This window comes from Leucopleurus acutus (assembly GCF_964270905.1).
Source record: "Leucopleurus acutus genome assembly, chromosome: 11".
Taxonomy (NCBI): Eukaryota; Metazoa; Chordata; class Mammalia; order Artiodactyla; family Delphinidae; genus Leucopleurus; species Leucopleurus acutus.
This window is the reverse complement of record NC_139152.1, coordinates 25,921,399-25,944,877: the sequence shown is the minus strand read 5'-3', so window position 1 is coordinate 25,944,877 and position 23,479 is coordinate 25,921,399. Positions and strand designations below refer to the sequence as shown.

The 23,479-nt window shown below is 37.7% G+C and overlaps 1 protein-coding gene across 2 annotated transcripts in view; it reads left to right on the top strand.

Moving 5' to 3' along the window:
* IPO8 (importin 8) overlaps positions 1 to 20,406 on the top strand; it is a 70,188-nt gene extending 49,782 nt beyond the window's left edge. For both annotated transcript variants that reach the window (XM_082851069.1, XM_082851070.1), the window contains exons 21-25: positions 5,488 to 5,708; positions 7,982 to 8,187; positions 14,555 to 14,758; positions 17,224 to 17,340; positions 18,435 to 20,406. In XM_082851069.1, the coding sequence (XP_082707195.1) occupies positions 5,488 to 5,708; positions 7,982 to 8,187; positions 14,555 to 14,758; positions 17,224 to 17,340; positions 18,435 to 18,532 (846 nt within the window). In that variant the 3' untranslated portion in view covers positions 18,533 to 20,406. The remainder of the gene's footprint in view (positions 1 to 5,487; positions 5,709 to 7,981; positions 8,188 to 14,554; positions 14,759 to 17,223; positions 17,341 to 18,434) is intronic.
* The last annotated feature ends 3,073 nt before the right edge of the window (positions 20,407 to 23,479 follow it).

Genomic DNA, 23,479 nt, shown 5'->3' with positions numbered 1-23,479 from the left:
GGGAATAGAGTGATATTACTCAAATGGTGACCATCTAATGGTGTCAGTAGGTGTTCATAAAAAAGTGTATTCAATGGTCTGGGGAAAACTGGATAAAACAAAATTCATTTCATTATTGCTTGAATTCTTAGTGCCTTTATCTGGAAATGTGCCTAAGGGAGTGGTTAGTATTCTGTGTTTTCCAAATTAATAGTGGAATCTTTTTGTTTTCCAAACCCAAGGAACATCTATTAACTGTTGTGACAGTGCCGTTTAGATAATGCTGATATAGAGATCTGTCTTGAGGTAGAAATAAGGGATGTGGAGGCTTAAGTCCAATGGCTTTATTTTTGCAGTTAAATAGGAAGAGTTGTAGAAAATGAAAAAAGTTGAAATTTCAGTTTGGAGGAGTCTAGTAAGTAGTAAAGAAAAATTGAATAAAAGAATTGCTTTTAGCTGGATAGACTCATTTGAAGTTAGCAAGTAAGAATTTCATATGTAATGTATGTACAGTGGGTTTCTACTCCTAAAACTGGGTTGTTAGAGGGATTGGAAAGTTGGTACCCAAGCATTTCTATATCAGAAAGTTAAGTGAGTTAACTCACTGTCTAATGTTAGTGAAGTTACCATTACTGTGCTGAAGGATTGTAATGCCTTAGAATTAAATTCCTCAATATTTCCTGTAAATTGGTAGTTAGATCTAGAGATTTGGTTGGATTCAATTGTGATATTTTGGCAAGAATACTTCATAGGTGGTGGTGTGTATTTCTACTAGGGACAGAATGGTTGTCTCTCGTCTTATGATCTTAGTGCTGTTGGTGATGATATTCTAATTCTGTTATTCCTTCTTCATTTATGAGTGGAATTACTTCTATGAAGAGAAATGTTTTCTCATCAATTATTAGATTACTCTGAGGAATAGTTTGAGTATTTGCCTTTATTTGTCATGATTGAGACAATATGTTGTTTCCTTATGCTCCATCTTTGGAGCATCCTCCAAAGATGACCAGTGAGGTGTTTTTTATGGTTTTTATTTTTTGGCTTTTTAGTATTATTTGACCTCATAGATTCAAATTTATTTGATACACATCAAATACATTCAGTATATTTAAGGTGTACAAAGTTCTTTCAACTTAGGCCAGTGGGAGCCTCTTGAGTTTGCCATATGAATGCTTTTGACCTGACTCTCATAGCCTTTGGAAGCTTTCTGCTATCTGGTGTGATTAGATGTTCCAGTTTCATCTTGTACATTTCCTGCCCTACCCTGGGAAATGGTATTCCAAGACTGCACAAGGGATATTCCTTGCTATTGAGTAGGTCTTTATTTCCACAAAAGAGAACCAGGAAATACATATTATATTATCTTAAGATTAATGCATCATTAGTAGACACAGATATTTCCAGTTTCGGACTACATTATTTTTACTTAATTGATCCTAATCAGTATCTCCCACACCCAAAATCCTGGTTCTCATCATAATTACTCACTTACTTTACCCCACTGATATGTATATATTATCACCAACATACGATCACCATTAACAGTTTAAGATTTTTTAGTAGCTCCTTCTATCTCAAGGGTATATTCATATGCTAGGGATATTTATAGCCAAACAAGTCAAATCATAAATTTTAAAGTAATTTAACATAATCCCTGTTTGTTTGATTATTTATTTCATTTTATTTTAACTTTTAGGGGTTGCTTAAATTTTTTGTGAATACAACATATGCGAAATCTAAAGTCTAATTTACAAAACAAGGTATATTCAGGGGAATCTAGCTTCCATTCCTGTCCCCTCTACCATTACTTTCTTTCCCCATTTCTACCCTCCCCCCACCCCCCAGTTTTTAGTTCATCCTTTCATTTAAAAACAAAAAGCAAATAGTTATATCCGTTCTCTCCTCACCTTCTTAAACAATAGCATACTAAACATATTTTTTTCCATCTTGCCTTCTTCACTTAATAATATATCTTGCAGATCACTCCATAGTGGTATATGGAGGTATTCTGCATAATCAATCCCCATAATTGACTTTATTTTAATATAAATGGATAATTTTAGTTTTACTAATTTTGAAACCTCAAAGTTTCTTTGTATTCTTAATGGCTTTGCATGTAATAGTAGATATTTGTTAAAATGAAGCTTTGTTATTAAAACATATTAAAAAGTTTTTCAAACTTAGTTTACATTTTCTTTTGGCTTCATGGATTCACAATAATTATTTAACTGTAGTAATAATTTTTAATAGAGCCTATGTCCTATATATGCTCTATATCAGAATATGAGACAAAATCGATAGAGTTAATCAGACTAGTCATTTCTTTATAAAAATCTCAATCTTAAAAGTTCCACATGTAGTCATGTGTTTTGATATTATATATTATCCTAAACAAGTCTAGTATTCTTCTGATACTAATGTACTTACAGTTTGGCTTACTAAAGGAAACATATTGAATTTGTCTTAAATTTTTACATGAAACTCTGATTATTTTTTAATAGATTTTATTTTTCAGAGTAGTTATAGACTCTCAGAGAAATTGAGCAGAAGATATAGAGATTTCTCTTGTACCCCTTACCCCACACATGCATAGCCTTCCCTATTATCAACATCTCCGCCAGGGTGGTGCATTGGTTATAACTGATGAACATACTGACACATCATTATCACCCAGAGACCGCAGTTTACACTAGGGTGTACTCTTGGTGTACACACTTTATATGTTTGGACAAATGTATAATGACATGTATCTACCATTATAGTATCATGCAGACTAGTTTCACTACACTGCCCTAAAAACCCTCTGTATTCCACCTGTTCATCCCATTCTCCCCTGAAACTTTGATTTTTAAAGTTTAATTTAAAAATGAACTTATATTAAGACCTCAGAATTTTATTTTACACAAATCATTTTAGCCCATCCCTTTTTAAAAATTGAACTATAGTTACTGTACAATATTGTATAAGTCACAGGTGTGCAATATAGTGATTCACAATTTTTAAAGGTTATACTCCATTTGTAGTTATTATAAAATATTGGTTATATTTCCCATGTTGTACAATATATCCTTGTAGCTTATTTTATACCTAATAATTTGTACCTCTTACTCCTCTACCCCTATACTGTACCTCCCCCTTCCCTCTCCCCGCTGGTAACCCCTAGTTTGTTCTCTATATCTGTGAGTCTACTTCTTTTTTGTGATATTCACTAGTTTGTTGTATTTTTTAGATTCCACATGTAAGTGATATCATACAGTTTTTATCTTTCTCTGTCTGACTGATTTCACTTAGCATAATGCCCTCCAAGTCCATCCATGTTGCTGCAAATGGCAAAATTTCATTCTTTATTATAGTTGAGTAGTATTTCATTGTGTATATATACCACATCTTCTTTTTTTACATCTTTATTGGAGTATAATTGCTTTACAATGGTGTGTTAGTTTCTGCTTTATAACAAAGTGAATCAGTTATACATATACATATGTTCCCATATCTCTTCCCTCTTGCATCTCCCTCCCTCACACCCTCCCGATCCCACCTCTCCAGGTGGTCACAAAGCGCCGAGCTGATCTCCCTGTGCTATTCGGCTGCTTCCCACTAGCTATCTACCTTACGTTTGGTAGTGTATATATGTCCATGCCACTCTCTCGCTTTGTCACAGCTTACCCTTCCCCCTCCCCATATCCTCAAGTCCATTCTCTAGTAGGTCTGTGTCTTTATTCCTGGCTTACCCCTAGGTTCTTCATGACATTTTTTTTTCTTAAATTCCATATATATGTGTTAGCATATGGTATTTGTCTTTCTCTTTCTGACTTCACTCTGTATGACGGACTCTAGGTCTATCCACCTCATTACAAATAGCTCAATTTCGTTTCTTTTTATGGCTGAGTAATATTCCATTGTATATATGTGCCACATCTTTATCCATTCATCTGATGATGGACACTTAGGTTCTTTCCATCTACGGACTATTGTAGACAGAGCTGCAATGAACATTTTGGTACATGACTCTTTTTGAATTATGGTTTTCTCAGGGTATATGCTCAATAGAGGGATTGCTCGGTTATATGGTAGTTCTATTTGTAGATTTTTAAGGAACCTCCATACTGTTCTCCATAGTGGCTGTACCAATTCACATTCCCACCAGCAGTGCAAGAGTGTTCCCTTTTTTCCATACCCTCTCCAGCATTTATTGTTTCTAGATTTTTTGATGATGGCCATTCTGACTGGTGTGAGAACCACATCTTCTTTATCCATTCATCTGTTGATGGACACTTAGGTTGCTTTCATATCTTGGCAATTGTAAATAATGCTGCTATGAACATTGGGGTACATGTATCTTTTTGAATTAGTGTTTTTGTTTTTGTTTTTTTGGATATATACCCAAGTGTGGAATTGCTGGGTCATATGGTAGTAGTATTTTTAGTGTTTTTGAGAAATCTCCATCTGTTTTCCACAGTTAGCCCATCCCTTTTAATTGAAAGTAACTGTTAGGAAATATTTCTAATAAAATTAAGCAATATTGCACTTTAGAATTGGAGTCGTAGGATTTTAATGTATGAAATCCACTATTTTTCTTCAGTGTTTTACTTGTACCAACAGGAATTTTCTTTTTCAAAAATTTTATTGAGATATATTTGACATATAAAATTATCTTAATTTCAGGTATACAACATTATTCAGTATTTGTATATACAGTGAAATGATCATGACAATAAGTATAGTTAACATCCATCACCATACATAGTTAAAAAAATTTTTTTCTTGTGATGAGAGCTTTTAATGTCTACTCGTTCTTAGCAACTTTCAAATGTACAATACAGTATTCTTAAGTTTAGCCACCATGTCGTTCATTACATCCCTATGACTTTTTTAGGAATTTTTTTTCTCAAGAGAAATTCTGATCACATCATGCTTATTTTTAGTCTCATTTTTTTTTTACACTTGACCCTTGAACAATGCAGGAGTTAGAGGCATTGACCCTCTGCACAGTCAGAAATCCACGTATAACTTACAGTTGGCCCTGTGTATACACGTTTTCTCCCTATCTGCAGATTCAACCAACTGTGGATGGTGTAGTACTGTAGTATTCACTATTGAAAAAACCCTGCATTTAACTGGATCCATATAGTTCAAACCTGCGTTGTTCAAGGGTCAACTGTATTTCCAATATGATTTATCAAAGAAAAATTCCACCCTAGTCATTTTAACTCAAACATGGAAGTGACTAAGTCTACATTTGGATTATTGCCATCATTTGAGTGTGGACTGTTGTAGAACAATCTTCAACTAAATGTAATCTTCACATAAAATGGAAGGAGACGTTTTGGCACTACTGTAGGACCTCTTTTTGGCCATTTAAGCTCTCTAGGTTTAATAATTCTAAAAATGATTTAAACAAGCAAACGTTTCACTGTCATTAAGAGTATCTGATTTATTGATAACACTTTACCAACATTCAGCTTTCTATAAAAGTTACTTGATTTCTCTTTTTCTTTTTTCCTCTAGTGCATTCCACTCTTTGTTCAACTTGTTTTGGAGAGATTAACCCGAGGAGTCAAAACTAGTGAGCTTCGTACTATGTGTCTTCAGGTTGCAATTGCTGCCTTGTACTACAACCCTGATTTGCTGCTACATACTTTAGAACGAATTCAGTTGCCTCACAACCCTGGACCTGTAACTGTACAGTTTATAAATCAGTGGATGAATGATACAGATTGTTTTCTTGGGTATGTATGTGTCTTTTCGATTTTACACTACATTTCTATTCTGGAAAGTTGACTTTTTAATATGTACATATAATAGCATATAAAGAAATAATTTTTATATCTTAAGAATTATTATTATTTTTTATTTATTTTTGGCTGCTTCGCTGCTGCACACAGGCTTTCTCTAGTTGCCGCAAGTGGGGGCTACTCTTCGTGGCAGTGCACGGGCTTCTCGTTGCAGTGGCCTCTCTCCTTGCAGAGCATGGGCTCCAGGCTCATGGGCCTCACCAGCCATGGCTCGCGGGCTCCAGAGCACAGGCTCAGTAGTTGTGGCGCACGGGTCCAGCTGCTCCGTGGTACATGGGATCATCCTGGACCAGGGCTCGAACCCACATCCCCTCCACTGGCAGGTGGATTCCCAACCACTGGGCCACCAGGGAAGCCCTTTAAGCATTATTTTTAGTGCATTGTTAACATAATATTAAATTCTTAGAGAATTAAGAATGTGTTTCAGCAGTATAATCTAGTGGAAAGAATGCAGGCTCTGAAAATTAGGTATAGCCATTCCCCGCTTGTTTTTGACTTATGTGTATTGCTATATCTCTAGGCAACAAGAATTAAGTGTCCACTTGGGTTCCATGACTATTAAGTGTCTATGGGTAACAACATTCTAAATAGAGTCATGTTTCTAAGGAAAGTACTGGTCTGGTAAAGATATAAAGACTTTACTGGAGCCCGTTTTCAAATGTGAGGTCAGAAGATTGTTAGTTGTAGTCCTGGTCCTACCCTGGTAGGAGAGTTTGGCTTTGTGTGAAGCACTCTCCTAGCTTCCCAGCATAGGAAAAGTGAGATCCTAAGTAGTAGTTATAGGCCCACCTCAAGTGACCCAACACATATAAGTGACCCTGTTGTGCTAGAATTTGAGCTAAATTGCTGATTAATTTATTCAAAACATTAGAAAAAACTAGTGTTCTTTTTAAGTTTTGTAAGATATCATTTAGAAAAATTTACTGAGGGGAAAATAATTTCAACAGGAGTAGTTAGGACATTGCCAAGTGGTGGGGAGATGATGGGGGGGCTTGAATTAGGATGGTAGAAAAGGAACGGGGGAGCATATTTATAAGTTGCTATGTGTATTCTAATTTTTCTACTTGTAGGAGACTGGAATTTGTCCCTGATTTAGATTTCTTACTAAAGCTTTGAAAGGAAGAGCATACTTTAAAAAGAAATTGTGCTTAAAGTTATCTCTGACAAAGATTTAGAGAGTAGAGATTTAGTCATTCACAGTTATAGTTAGTAGCATCTATAAGCAATTTTCCAAAAATAGAAAATCCGTCTCAGCTATTGTATAGATTGGGCATGCTTGAATTGTGCTCCCTTGGATTCTTCAGAGCCCCACTCGATAATCATCTTCTGTACTACGATCCATTTGACACCTGATGTACACTGCTAGTTAGAGGCTACATGGATGAGAAAGTCACCAGGTCAAGCACAGTCCCTGTTACAGTATACTATACTTTGACATTACTAACTTGAATCAGTCAAGCAGTGGAAATAATGAAGAATAATAGAAGCTAGTAATATATTTGTCATTGGATATTACTCTCATTTTGAATCCCTGCCAGTGAATTTTTTGTTCATGCCTGCAATTTTAAGTGTTATACTAATATAGAAAATCTTTTAATTCTTAGTATTTTTAGTTTTAAACAATTTAGAAGAAACATTCATACAAAAATGTGTGTAATGTATATTGGTCAAACATTTTTCCTTCAGAATTAAATTTTCCTTATCCTGTTTTACAGAACAGGACATTTAATGATTTACGTATAGCTATTACATTCAGCTTACTAGATGCTGAGTTTGTGGAGGAGCTTTTGGCACCTGGGGTTAGTATACAGTGCCAAGATACCTTGTAGACCAGTCCAATGAAGACAAAGTCTAAGGGACTCCTCATTTTTTCCATTGGATAGGAATTTTATGCTATCGTATACAGGTATTCTTGTTTTAATAAAAGTTGTTACGCTAAGGCCCAGATACAGCATTTGTATTATCATAAATTGATATTACACAAGATTCCCCATATTAATTGCAGACTCCCATAGCTCTTTGATGATGATAATTGGTTTACAAAACTTGATTTACATAGGATTTCATATAGTACAAAATGGAGATACCTCTGTGTAACTCCAGTGAATGAACCTTAGAATACACCTTGGACATTTCTTTTTGTAATTTCTTCGGAATTTGTTCTCATTTCTCATGTGCACATTTTTTTTCGCCTTTATAATTTGTAGGCATCATGACCGGAAGATGTGTATAATAGGACTCAGTATTCTTTTGGAACTGCAAAATCGACCTCCTGGAGTAGATGCTGTGGTGGGACAGATTGTGCCCTCAATTCTTTTCCTTTTCCTTGGCCTAAAGCAGGTCTGTGCTACCAAACAACTGGTAAACCGGGAAGATGGCTCAAAAGCAGAGAAAGCTGATATGGAAGAAAATGGTAAAGTGTTCTAATTGAAATGAATGCTAGAATTGATTGTGATTTGAGTATGTGTTTTCTTTGAGTTTTAGTCTATTTGGAAACATTAAACAGGTGTACATTTCTTGGCCTGTTAACACGTTTAACAAATATTTTGGGTTTGTTTGACTTAATTTTAGTAGTCCCTTCTTACCACAATTTTGGTTTCATCGTTTCATTTGTCTAAAAATACTAAATGGAAAATTCTAGGAATAAACAATTCATAACTTTATCTATTTATTATTGAAGTATAGTCGATTTACAATATTATGTTAGTTTCAGGTGTACAACATACATAGTGATTCACTGTTTTTATAGATTATACTCTGTTTAAAGTTATTATAAAATGTTGGCTGTATTCTGTGTGCTGTACAATATATCCTTGTGCTTATTTATTTTATACTTAGTAGTTTGTACCTCTTAATATTCTACTGTTTTACCCCTCCCACTTCCCTCTCCCCAATGGTAACTACTAGTTTTTTCTCTGTATCTGTGAGTCTGTTTCTGTTTTGTTATATTCATTTGTTTCTTTTATTTCTTATATTCCACATATAAGTGTGACATACAGTATTTGTCTTTCTCTGACATACTTCATTATGCATAATATCCTCCAGGTCTATCCATGTTGTTGCAAATGGCAAGATTTCATTCTTTTTTGTGGCTGAGTAATATTCCATCACATATCTCACCACATCTTCATTATCCATTCATTTGTTGATGGATATTTGGGTTGCTTCCTTATCTTGGTTGTTGTAAATAGTGCTGCTGTGAACTTTGGCGTGTGTGTATCATTTTGAATTAGTGTTTTTGTTTTCTTTGAATATATATCTAGCAGTGAAATTGCTGGATCATACTTTTAGTTTTTTGAGAAATCTTCATGTCGTTTTCCGTAGTGGCTGCACCAATTTACATCCCTACCAACAGTGTGCAAGGGTTCCCTTTTCTCCATATTCTTGCCAACATTTGTTATTTGTTGATGGCCATTCTTACCAAGAGGGGTGAGATGATATCTCATTGTGGTTTTGATTTGCATATCTCTAATGATCAGCAATGTTGAACGTCTTTCATGTGCCTGTTGGCCTTCTGTATGTCTTCTTTGGAAAAATGACTGTTCAGGTCTTCTGCCCATTTTTTAATTGGGTCATTTAGTTTTTTGACATTGAGTTATATGAGCTGTTTATATATTTTGGATATTAACCCCTTATTGTAGCATATCATTTGCAAATATTTTCTCCCATTTATAGCTTGTCTTTTCATTTTGTTGATGGTTTCCTTTGCTTTGCAAAAGCGTTTAAATTTAATTAGGTCCCATTTGTTTATTTTTGCTTTAGTGTCCTTTGCCTTAGGAGACCCCCCCCCCCCAAAATACTGCTACAATTTATGTCAAAGTGTGTTCTGGGGCTTCCCTGATGGTGTAGTGGTTGAGAGTCCGCCTGCCAATGCAGGGGACACGGGTTTGTGCCCTGGTCTGGGAAGATCCCACATGCCACGGAGTGGCTGGGCCCATGAGCCATGGCCACTGAGCTTGCGCGTCCGGAGCCCGTGCTCTGCAACGGGAGAGGCCACAACAGTGAGAGGCCCGCATATCGCAAAAAAAAAAAAGAGTGTTCTGCTTTTCTTCTAGGATTTTTATGGTTTTTGGTTATACATTTAGGTCTTTAATCCATTTTGAGTTTATTTTTGTACATGGCATGAGAAAATGTTCTAATCTCATTCTTTTGCATGTAGCTGTCCAGTTTTCCCAGCACCACTTATTATTGAAGAAACTGATATTCCCCATTGTATATTCTTGCCTCCTTTGTCATAGATGAATCAACCCTAAACGCAGGAGTTTATTTCTGGGCTGTCTATTCTGTTCCATTGATCTGTGTGTCTGTTTTTGTGCCAGTACTATACTGTTTTGATTACTGTAGCTTTGTAGCATAGTCTGAAATCAAGGAGCATGATACCTCCAGCTCTGTTCTCTTTTGTCAAGATTGCTTTGGCAATTCAGGGTCTTTTATGGTTCCATATAAATTTTAGATTTGTTCTAGTTCTGTGAAAGATATCATGGGTATTTTGATAGGCATTAAATCTATGGATTGCTTTGGGTAGTATGGATTTTTTTAATGATATTCTTCTAATCCATGAACATGGGATATCTTTGTATCATCTTTCGTTTCTTTCATCATTGTTTTGTAATTTTCAGAGTAGAGGTCTTTCACCTCCTTGGTTAAGTTTATTCCTAGGTTTTTAATTCTTTTTGATGCAATTTTAAACAGGATTGTTTTCTTGCTTTCTCTTTCTGCAACTTTACTGAATTCATTTATTAGTTCTAAAAGCTTTTCATTGGAGACTTTAGGGTTTTCTGTATGTAGTATTTTGTCATCTGAAAATAGTGACAGTTTTACTTCCCTTCCAACTTGGATGCCTTTGATTTCTTTTTCTTGTCTGATGGCTGTGGCTGGAATTTCCAATAGTATGTTAAATAGAAGTGGCGAGAGTGCGTATCCTTATCTTTAGAGGAAAATCTTTTAGCTTTCACTGTTGCGTATGATGTTAGCTGTAGGTTTGTCATAAGTGGCCCTTATTATGTTGAGATATGTTCCCTCTATACCCACTTTGATGAGAGTTTTTGTCATGAATGGATGTTGAATTTGGTCAACTGCTTTTTCTGTAGCTCTTGTGATGATCATGTGATTTTTATCCTTTCTTTTTTTTTTTTAATGTGGTGTATCACATTGATTGATTTGTGAATATTGAATTATCTTTGCATCCATGGAATAAATCTCACTGGATCGTGGTGTACCATCCGTTTCTATAAATTGTTGAGTTTGGTTTGCTAATATTCTGTTCAGGATTTTTGCATCTATATTCATCAGAGATATTTACCTGTAACTTTCTTTTTTTGTAGTGTCTTTGTCTGCTTTTGGTGGCCTCATAGGATGAACTTGGGAGTGTTCTCTTCAGTTTTTTGGAATAGTTTGAGAAGAATAGGTATTAGCTTTTCTTTATACATTTCATAGAGTTCTCATGTTAAACCGTCCAGTCCTGGACTTTTGTTTGCTGGGAGTCTTTTTATTATGAATTCAGTTTCACTGCTAGTGATCTCTTTATTCAGATTGTCTATATCTTCCTGATTGGGTCTTGGAAGATTGTATGTTTCTAAAAATGTTTCCATTCCTTCTAGGATGTCTAATTTGTTGGCATATAAATATTTGTAGTATTCACTTATTATTTTTTGGTATCTCTGTGATATCAGTTGTAATTTCTCCTCTTTCATTTCTTGTTTCATTTATTTGGGCCCTCTCTCTCTCTCTCTTTTTTTTTTTTTTTTTTTGTGGTGGTACGCAGGCCTCTCACTGCTGCGGCCTCTCCCGCCACAGAGCACAGGCTCTGGACACGCAGGCTCAGCGGCCATGGCCCATGGGCCCAGCTACTCCACGGCATGTGGGATCTTCCCAGACCGGGGCACGAACCCGTGTCCCCTGCATCGGCAGGCGAACTCTCAACCACTGCACCACCAGGGAAGCCCTTTTTTTGCATTTTTTTTAAACATCTTTATTGGAGTATAATTGCTTAACAATAGTGTGTTAGTTTCTGCTTTATAACAAAGTGAATTAGTTATACATATATATATGTCCCCATATCTCTTCCCTCTTGCATCTCCCTCCCTCCTACCCTCCCTATCTCACCCCTCTACATGGTCACAAAGCACCGAGCTGATCTCCCTGTGCTATGCGACTGCTTCCCACTAGCTATTTTACGTTTGGTAGTGTATATATGTCCATGCCACTTTCTCACTTTGTCCCAGCGTACCCTTCCCCCTCCCTGTATCCTCAAGTCCATTCTCTAGTAGGTCTGCATCTTTATTCCCGTCTTGCCCCTAGGTTCTTCATGACCATTTTTTTTTTTTTAGATTCCATATATATGTGTTAGCATATGGTATTTGTTTTTCTCTTTCTGACTTACTTCACTCTGAATGACAGTCTCTGGGTCCATCTACCTCATTACAGATAACTCAGTTTTGTTCCTTTTTATGGCTGAGTAATATTCCACTGTATATATGTGCCACATCTTCTTTATCCATTCATCCAATGATGGACACTTAGGTTGCTTTCATGGCCTGGCTATTGTAAATAGAGCTGCAATGAACATTTTGGTACATGACTCTTTTTGAATTATGGTTTTCTCAGGGTATATGCCCAGTAGTGGGATTGCTGGGTCATATGGTAGTTCTATTTGTAGTTTTTTAAGCAACTTTCATACTGTTCTCCACAGTGGCTGTATTAATTTACATTCCCACCAACAGTGCAAGAGCGATCCCTTTTCTCCACACCCTCTCTAGCATTTATTGTTTGTAGATTTTTTGATGAGGGCCATTCTGACCGGTGTGAGATACCTCATTGTAGTTTTGATTTGCATTTCTCTAATGATTAATTATGTTGAACATTCTTTCATGTGTTTGTTGGCAATCTGTATATCTTTTTTGGAGGAATGTCTATTTAGGTCTTCTGCCCATTTTCAGACTGGGTTGTTTGTTTTTTGTTTCTCTTGTTTCTTGAGGTAGGCCTGAATTGCTATAAACTTCCCTATTAGAACTGCTTTTGCTGTGTCCTGTAGATTTCAGAAAGTTCTGTTTTTATTTTCATTTGTCTCAAGGTATTTTCTGATTTCCTCTTTAATCTCTTCATTCATCCATTGGTGTTTTAGTAGCATGTTGTTTAGTCTCCATATGTTTATGTTTTTCCCATTTTTCTACCTGTAATTGATTTCTAGTTTCATACTGCTGTGGTCGGAAAAAAATGCTTAATATAATTTCTTTCCCCTTAAATTTGTTGAGACTTGTTTTGTGGCCTAGCATGTGTTGTCTCCTGGAGAATGATGTTCCATGTTCACTTGAAAGAATGTGTATTCTGCCATTTTGGGATGTAATGTCCTGTAGATACCTATTAAGTCCAACTGGTCTGATGTGTCATTTAAGAGTACTCTTTCCTTATTGATTTTTCTGTCTGGATGGTCTTTCCAGTGATGTAAGTGGGTTAAAGTTTCCTCCTATTATTGTCAATTTCTCCCTTTATGTCTGTTAATATTTGTTTTATATATTTAGATGCATATATGTTAACAAATGTTATATTCTCTTCTTGTTATCGATCCTTTTATCATTATATAATGCCCTTTTTTGTCTTTTGTTATAGCCTTTGTTTTAAAGTCTACTTTATCTGATATGCATATTGCTACCCCTTCTTTCTTGTTGTTTCCATTGCATGAAATATATTTTTCCATCCCCTCACTTTCAGTCTGTGTGTGTCTTTAGCTCTGAAGTGAGTCTCTTGTAATTGTTTATTTTGCTAAATATATGCAGACAATCACAGAATTTTTTTCAGTATGTTACATTCTTTATAATTTCTCGCTTTGCTCTCTAATGGGTTATAATTATTATGACTTGAGGGAAATTTTCTAGTAATGTCCCAGACTTTCTTGTTGAATTTCCTACTGAGGTGTAGGATGATTAACAAGTGAAGGTTTCTCTTGCTGTCTTTGTTATTCTACATATTTTATATATATATATATATATATATTTTTTTTTTTCCATATATGTGGTCAAAACTATGGTTTCTTGCATTATGCCTAAAACTACCTTGCAGTTGAATCCAGGTGCTTCAGTGTGGTGCGTTTTATAGAACTAGGTTTAGATTAATATTGCCTGGTTTGGGTTTACTCCAGGTTTCTCCTCTTAGGTTGATTTTGTTCTGCATTTACTGTCTTCCGGTTATTTATAATACTGGACTAACTGCTTGGAACAGACCAGCCCTGAAAATAGAAACTGAATCTATGGGGATATACAATTCAGCTTTCAATTTTTTTAACCCACATATAGCTAATTATTTTTCCTCTGTATTTCTGTATTTTTCTGTTTCTATTAGCAGAAATGACCTCTTCATTTGAGCATTTCCGAGCAGTTCATAACCAACTTAGTTAATTGCTAAGAGACTCAAATTCTCAGTGGTAGGTCATTGTTATTTAAAACACATGCACTGCATACATAATCATTTTATGTCTTTTTTGACAAAAAAGTTAATTTGGGAATCTGCGGCTAAATAGTATATATTAATGGATGTGGAGCAGCCATAGTAAAACAGTAATAATGTTCATCTTTAGAGATAGAAATTGTTTTGAGTGAGGAGGATAAAGTCATTTTCAGTTTAGCAACTACAGTAAAGATAAGGTTTATTTTTATAATTTTACATAAAATTATTTGGTCATTTTTCCATTTCTGGAATGTCATTTATTATTTTTATTTTCTTTATGGAATTTATATTTTGTCCTTATGTGTTTGATTCCTTTTAAATAAATAATGGATTCACAGAAGAGATTTCAAGTGATGAAGAGGAGACGAATGTAACTGTTCAAGCAATGCAGTCAAATAATGGAAGAGGTGAAGATGAGGAGGAAGATGATGATGACTGGGATGAAGAAGTATTGGAAGAAACTGCCCTTGAGGGATTCAGCACTCCACTGGACCTTGACAATAGTGTCGATGAATATCAATTTTTTACACAAGCCCTGCTGAGTATGTTGTTACTCCCTGAATCTTCAGATATGTTTTTCATTTCCATCTATTAGAAGTTGTTTTGGGATCTTCCCCCAAATTGGTTTAGATTCCCTTTAAATTTTTAATTTATTTTTAATTATAGAAATCCCCAAACATACACAAAATGAGAGCAAATAGCATAATGAAACATCCATCACCCAATCCCAGCAACCTTAATTGTTGTAAAGTGGCAGGGTGAGGCTGCAGGGTAGCCTCACAAAAGTAATTACAGGCAAGAGTATCTGCATATATTGTTCATCCTCTAGATATGAATGGATAAGGATTTTTGCAGAATGAAGTATCTCACATATGTTGCTTAAAAATTGTGGCCATTATGGGGCTTCCCTGGTGGTGCAGTGGTTGGGAGTCCGCCTGCCGATGCAGGGGACACGGGTTCGTGCCCTGGTCTGGGAGGATCCCACATGCCGCGGAGCGGCTGGGCCCGTGGGCCATGGCCGCTGGGCCTGCACGTCCGGAGCCTGTGCTTCGCAACGGGAGAGGCCACAACAGTGAGAAGCCCGCGTACTGCAAAGAAAAAAAAAAAAAAATTAAAAATTGTGGGCATAAACTTATTAAGAATCCCCATGTGAATGAACAGAGTCCAATAGAGAGTAAATTTTTACTACATAAGCAATTTACCAATTTGTACAGCAATTTACCAATTTGTACAGCAAAGAAACTCAAAGATTGGGAGAAAATATTTGTCATGTACATGTCATAGGCTTAAGACCCACAGATTACAAAGGCCTTCTATAAATGAATAAGACCAATAACCCAGTAGAAGAATGAAAGATATAAATGGAAAACTTACAGAATTAAAAATAAATAATAAGCGAATGAAAGCATTTAGAAAATTATTATAAACAAATTATAATGAAAAAATCCCACTAAATAGATTGTTTTATAGTTACATCATATTTCTCTGGTAATACCATAATTTAGCTTATTTCCACTGTTGGACATATAAGATATTTCCAGGGTTTTTCTTTTTTACAAGCAATATTAAATTGAACATCTTTGTGTATAAAATATTGTTACTAACAAGGCAATGGTAGTGTAATATATTGGCATTATTTAGTATGCCAATGTATTGGTTGTTACAAATACCATTAATGAACCACCTCTATGATTTATTGAAATTCAGCCGGAACAAGAGGTAGAGAGTACAGGGAATGATATTCCAAAGCATGAGGAAGATAAGAGTGTAAATGTGGAGATTGGAATGTGGAGGGTACGCTCTAAGTCAGTTACTTCCAGACCTGGGTGTGCATCATAGGCAACAAAGAAGCTCTTAGGTCTTAAGTGGGATCTCAGCATATGTATTTTGAAAATGCTCCTCAAGAGATAGGCAGCCAGCTTTGGCTCAGTCAGCATATAGGGACCACTGCTTAAAGTCTCTGTGAAGTAGTAAAATTGTACTAGCCTTGAAATCTGGTGGGTTTTTTTTTTCCTTTTTCTTTTTGGCCGTGCAGCATGCGGGATCTTATTTCCCTGACCAGGAATCGAACCTGTGCCCCCTGCAATGGAAGCAGGGGTCTTAACCATTGGACCGCCAGGGAAGTCCCCCAGTCTTGAATTCTGGACTGAGATTGTCTTTATCCCATTTCCCATTAGAGTGTTTTTGAATGTTTTTCTGTAAAGAGGTGACCTTGGGGATATGATAATTTCCTTCAGGGGTATATTATCTGATGATGATGTCCAAAAAGAACTGAAGGGGGCTAGACTCGGGAACCAAGCGTTAGGAAATTACTTTATTGATTTAGGAGTAATAGGGCCCTGGAGTGGGAGGATGGCATTTGATGGGACAAAGCGTACCAGTGAAAGACATCAAGAAAGCAGCACAGAATTGGATGTGGAGAGAGCATGATTAAAGATGTTAGGCATTTACAGTGGTTGACTAGGAGACTGATAGAACTAGTGATGGAAATGGGAGATAAGGAGGGTTTGGGAGGTAAAATGTTAAATTTGGTTACAGTTGTACTGAGTTTGAGGTGAGCTATCCAAAGTAAAAGACCAGGAGGCTTAGGAACAGTTTTGCCTAAAGGTACAAATTTGAGTTTTTGGCATAGAAGTGATGCTGAAGGAGCAGGTAGTATGAGAATTCCTGAGGAAAATGGTAACAAGTGAGTAAGGTGTTTCCCAAGATCTGGATTTTAGGCAGCATTCATAGTTCGTAAAAACCCAGGAAGAAGAAGAGATGGGGAGGGAGCAGAGAACTAGGCAAAACAGATGTGTGATGTCCCAACCTTCCTTTATAGCCCCACGTAGGTCGAGTACTAAAGTGAGTACTCAGGAGTAGTCCTTTGTTGGAATAAGTTTTATCACCTATTGTCTGTGATCATTTCATTGTAATCTGATTGTTATTAGTTATTCTCTGAAATAATAATTGTCATTGGACTCCTTTATTTTTCCTTCTCCCTCAACACACCCCCAAAATACAACAGCTGTGCAGAATCGGGATGCTGCCTGGTACCAACTGCTGATGGCACCGCTCAGTGAGGATCAGAGGAGGGCGCTACAGGAGGTGTACACACTGGCCGAGCACCGAAGGACGGTAGCAGGTCAGCCAGCATGATTTCTAGATCGGAGTGCATGTGTCAGAGTGCCCGTATTCAGCTTTTATTTTACGAGCCTGGTGGCACCTAAATACTGTTCTAAAAATTGTTAGAGGCCAACCTTTCAAGATAATAAGGAATTATCATTATTGTATGATCTTTTTAATCATCCATGATATATTAGCTCTGTGAAACACCATGTGTTAATGTGTCGTTAGTGGTGTTCTTATTCACACCCTTATCCTATTTTGGAGCCAAAGGTAAGATGTAAAGGTTGGGATGAATCTTGCTGAGGGAGAGTTAATCAGCTGGGTCACCCACCTAAACATCTAAACAACAGATGGGCCAAAAGCATTTTATGAATTCTTGCAGGGCGCTTGTATTCCTAGAAATTGAAATACTCTCCACTTCTATTTGTTGAGCTTTATGTGTTGGTGATTCTTGTTGATTTTCAGTTTTTGAGCTGGAGAAATTGTTTTACACAGATGTTGTTATGGTCACTCCTAGAAAATTAATGGAAGATTTTGTAATTACAAAAGTATTTTAGTGGGGAACATCATGGAATAGGAATCTAGAGTTTAGAACCCAGCTTCTTCTGCTTGGATTTAGGCTTTAAGTCCTGTACAGATTCTGTATCGGCCCTCCTGATGTGAGAAGTCAGTGTGCCCTTTCAGCAATAGACACTAGCTTTGAGCCTTGTTTTTATTTTGCTCAGTTTTAGCAAATAGTCTTTCCAAGATCGAAAATATAACTACAGTCTTCCTTCGGTATCTGTGTGGGGGGGATTGTTTCCCTGACCTGCCTTGGATACCAAAATCTGAGGATGCTTGTGTCCCCTGTTAAAATGGTGTGGTGCAGTGGGCCCTCTGTATCCGTGTGTTCCATATCTGCTGGTTCCGCATCCCCAGACACCAAGACGATAGTACTTACTGACACGGGTTTATTAAAGGCTAATGTTCAATTGGGCAGAATAATTAATACCACGATTCACATTCCTTCACAGTACTAACTCTAAAGAATCTGGCCCCTTTGAGGTTATTTCCAACTTTGTCACCTTAAATACTCCTCTCTTTTCTCCCCTTTCTGTTGGCAAATGGTAGAGGCAAAGAAGAAGATTGAACAACAGGGAGGCTTCACCTTTGAAAACAAAGGAGTCCTCTCTGCATTTAACTTTGGGACTATGCCCACCAACAACTGAAAGAAGGAAGATCAACCGACCAAATGTCATCGCTACGTGGTACGTCAGCCGGAAGGAGAGGGTCAAGGGGAGCCGGGGCTACTCTTTGTGCCACCTGCTGTGCCAGTTACTGCCTGGCGTCCGGCATCACCTTTCTCCACCCCTGCATCCCCTTTGACCTTTCTCACCCTGAAATATATATTTTAAGCAGCTACTGTAATGTATGAAATTAAAGAACAACAAAATCATTGGACTGCAAAGGACAAAGCATATGCTCCAAAGGATGAATGACCAAGGTGGTTTTAGAGGATTGGATGGAATTGCACGTCTCAGGTTTTGCCATGCAGAATCAATGGATTTATGCGAATAACAGTGCCTTCTGTTGTACATGAATTATCTGAAAAAATTTTTTTGGAGTGCATTGCAATTTTTTTTAAGGCATAAAACATATTTCTAGATAAATGTAAACCTTGGCTATATGTTGACTTATTCTGCATTTCACTATGTGAATTTACTGTTAGGACGTTAGCTACAAGTCACTCTGGTTTCAAAATCATCACTGCTCCCCTTGCTCTCCACTGCTGCTGGGGGTTTTCTTCAGGGGTTGTACGATATGCACTGGCTCTGGTTTTTCATAAGGTGTTTTTTCCTAAAGATGTGGCTTTCCTAAGAAGTGTCTTATTCTCTCTTCCATCATATTTTTCAGCCCTGAAAGGGGTGGTATTTCTTTTGAGTCAGCCTATATGAATATCGATTTCATTCATAACCTAATAAGTTCAGGACTCAAAAATTTCTTGGCAGCGAGTGGCAGGGACTCTTTTCATCACTGGAATTAACAATCAGTCCAAGTATATTCTGAATCATTCACTTAATTATGCAATTAATTGACAGTTATACTAAAGCACATTGGACTTCTATGAGAAAGGTGCTACATAAGCACACTGTTTTTCTGGATGGGGGCTTGCATTTTCAGTAACTTATCATTCCAGCTGTGTTGGACCCAGGTCCAAAACATTTTGTAACAATATTTTTTATCTAGGAAAAAGACCCAAGTAAATCTTACTTCTTGCTTTCTCACACATCTGAATTTTCTCCTATATAATCTGTCCTAGTTTTTATTATAGCTCAGTTTGGCTTCTTATATTTTTCAAGGGTTGGGGATATCAGTCAGCTGCACTCTGACGTGGTAATGATGCAAGATAGCCCATGATAAATATCGCAGATGGAGGCTACAGCTGTTTTTCTGAACTGATTCAACACCAGAACATGGGTCACAGTGTTTTCATTCAGTAAAGCAAAAGTGAATTTTCAGAATTTAATATATTTCTGGATATGATACAGTTGTCCGTTTTTGTGAAATGTTTGCGGCTTATATTTTCCATCAGTCACTGGAGGAATTTTCTCCAGGTGCTTTCTATATTACCATCCCTTGTTAATATGAACTCTTTTTAGAATTTTAGGTTATTTAAGTAGTTTTTTACAGAAGTAGCCCAAGAAGCCATGAGTTTCAGAGTTAAATGATCCCCTGCTTTCTTCTGCCCCCTCTTCCCAAGGCATTGATGCTGAATGTGCCAGCTGGCGGTTAGAAGAGAAAGATGGCATGGGGGAGACTGTAGACATCGTAAGCTTTGAAGCTCTTCTTTTTCTCCTCATGTCCCAAATGGTTTAATTTTAACATAAGTAACATGCCTTCACACTGGACTGTAAAAGGCATGCGATTTTATTTTTGTGATGTATTGTCTTCTGCAGTATTAAAGGGAAAGAAGTGTTAATGTGTATCATCCTATCTTGTTTTTGAAGCCAGGGTAGTTGTACAGTTTTGTTACCAGCAGTGCTAACCTGAATGTGATATGATTACCTTGGAAAGGCAGGAACTCATATGAATGTACTGTAAAATAAAATGAGGACTGATTCCCAGGATCTTGAACTCCTCTGTGTGAAATGTTTTCTGAAATGTGGAGGTGCTAAAGCAGGTGATAAAAACCCATCAGTGTGTGTTTTCCTGACTCCTGGGGACCTGGAGCAAGGTGACCACAGGTCTGGGAGGGTAGCAAGGGCTCATCAGGAACAGCTAAAGACTGGGGAGTGGTTGGGGACTAGAGCCCCCAACCAAGGTGTCCAAATAAGAGCTGCAGAAGCTCTGAAAAAGCAAGGTCATTCAGCCACATCAGGACCTTGAAGGAAAGGAAAAAATGCCTGAGGTGGAGCCATTTTCTGATGGGCTGCCATCAAATTAGGAGTGGAATGGTAAGCTCTGGCCTTTTGATTCTCAAATGTTTACCCAGCATGACAATAAGCTCTTCCTTCCCACCTCTAATTTATGTTAAGACCACACTGAACCAGTAAATTGTTAATCAGTGAAAATTCTAAAGAAAGAAAACAATGAAATTATGTCATTTATTTAATAGAGTGAATTACAGTCCAGTTTTCTATTCAGCAGGGGAGACTGAAAATTGTAATAAATTTATGGAGGAAATCAAGGAAAACTTGGCCATGTGATCAGAGACCACCAGCATTTGTATGTATGTATACATGTGTGTATGCATGTGTTTTATCTATAAAAAAAAATCATTTCAGATAAGCCTTAAATGGTAAGCCTTCCTGTCCCCGTTTCACTCTCTCCATCGAGATCAGTGTACAAGTGGGTTGGAAACTTCTCAGACAGCCCACTTGTGAGTAAGGCCACAAAATCAATGAAAAAAAGGTTGGACTGTGTTTTTAGGAAGAAGCATAAATGGCGCAACTGTGGCTGATCCTGTAGAGGTGTGTATGCAACAGAACTTTGAATGGCTGGGCAGCAGGAGAGTCTGGGGCAGACAGCAGTGCTGGCAGAGGGAGGAGAGGTGTACAAGGCTCTGACATCAAGTGGGGAGGTGAGCGAGTGTACATGCTCCCTGCAGGGTACCTGAGAGGAAGTTCACCTTGGAGATCACCTAATTTGAAAAAAAGATTTCACAAGTACACGGGGGCCTCTCAAGAGCTAGGAGTTGGCGGCTTCCCAGAGTGTTTGGAATATGCCTGGAGCTGAGAGCAACTCAGGCAGGAGTGACCTCATGGAGACTTTTTTTCCAAAAGGCTTCCTTGGGCATGAAGGGAAAACCTGGGGAGGATGAGAACTACCCAGCAAGGCCTCCTGGGCACCTGTGTCCCCCACAGAGCTCTTAGTTAAGAGTGACACACCATTCTCACTGCCTAGTGAGTGAGGACGGTCCCCTCACTTCTCCCCCTTTGCAGTCATTCTCTCCTGCTGCAGCTTGACCCTCACCCCTTAACTCCGCTCTTATGCCCACCTCCCTGCCCTTACCTAGTCACAAGATAGAATGATTTTTCAAAATGCAGATCTTGGTTGTATCACTAACCTGAGAGATTAAGACCTCTCAGCAGCTCTTAGGATGCAGATAAAATCATTAACGTGGCCCCAAAGCCCCTGAGTGATTGGCTCTACCTCAACTCTCATCCTTTTCTCACTGCATTCTTCTCCCTCCAGGCTCACTGCTGCTCTTTTCTCCTCTTCCCTTTTGTCCTTTACCTGATAAATTCCTCTTCATCTTCACTTTGGAACATAAATATTACTTCCTTATGGAAGCCTTTCTGGTCCAAGGGCCCCTAAGTCAACTTTGAATCATGTATCCCACTTATAATCAAATAATGTGCAATATAAACTGTTAGAGCCAAATCTGTGTCTTCCTCACTCCTGAAACCCCAGCACCTAGCAGAGTGTTTTGCTTACAGTGGGTTTATCATTGGTACCAGGGCCCCCCAAAGAAGACTCTGGTAATAACTACATTGGAGAATTCAGGAGGACTCAATATATCCCACCTAAAATCTAATTATTTACTTTCCTGGCTACAGTCAAACAAATATTTTTTTTTAATTGTTTTTTGCTGTACACGGGCCTCTCACTGTTGTGGCCTCTCCCGTTGCGGAGCACAGGCTCTGGACGCACAGGCTCAGCGGCCATGGCTCACGGGCCCAGCTGCTCCACGGGGCACGAACCCGGTCTTCCCAGACCGGGGCACAAACCCGTGTCCCCTGCATTGGCAGGCGGACTCTCAACCACTGCGCCACCAGGGAAGCTCCGAACAAATATTTAAAGGAGGCCAATAATTTGATCTCCCCTTTAAGTATTTAAGTACTTTATTTAAATACTTTAAGTATTTGCTCTATTTATTTGGTGGAGTTGAGGAGAAACTGATTTTTTATTAATAAAAATCATATACTTCTATTTTCAAAATAAGAAACTTCATGCATTTATTACAGTTTTCCAAGCCAGATAACCTAATATTGATCATTCCCAATAACCAAAGCTACAAATTCAATTTCCTAATTTTTAGCTCCCCGCAGCTGCTGACGTCGGACAACCCTCAGCTAGGTGGTGCCAGGATTGGGGGCATTTTCACATAAATTAGAATGTTCGACATTGGTAGATGCCAGCAAGAAGTATTTATTTTTTCATGAGGGTGTTGTCTACTTTGGTGGGAACAAGACTAGTGTTCATTTCCTAGTTAAAGGAGGAGTTGTATTTGGAAAGGTTCATTGCCTGGAACCATGTTTCCCGTGTGTCCCAGTGAGGTTTCAGCCCTCCTTACAGTGGGTGCTCCAGGCCACTCCCTCTGGCCAGCCCCTTCATGGGGTTGTGGTTGGGCACTATCGCCAGAGATTCTCTGAAGGTAGAGACAAGTTAAATAAGCAGACTGTTTACTTTCTCATTGTGCCTGCTTCTGGCAGGCCTTCAACCTCTCTTTTCAAACAAGATTTGAAGAATATGGTACAGCCTAAACTTTGGATCTAGAGTTGTGTGACTCCAGTTGGATTCTTCTTTGCTTGTGGTAGCCAGCCTGCATGATGACCCCCAATGAACTTTGATATCCCTTGGGTTGTTCTTTCTCACACTGTCCCATGGTTGGACTGTGAGAACAATGGCATGTAGGAGTTACGGTATGTCACTTCCAAGATTAAGTTATGAAA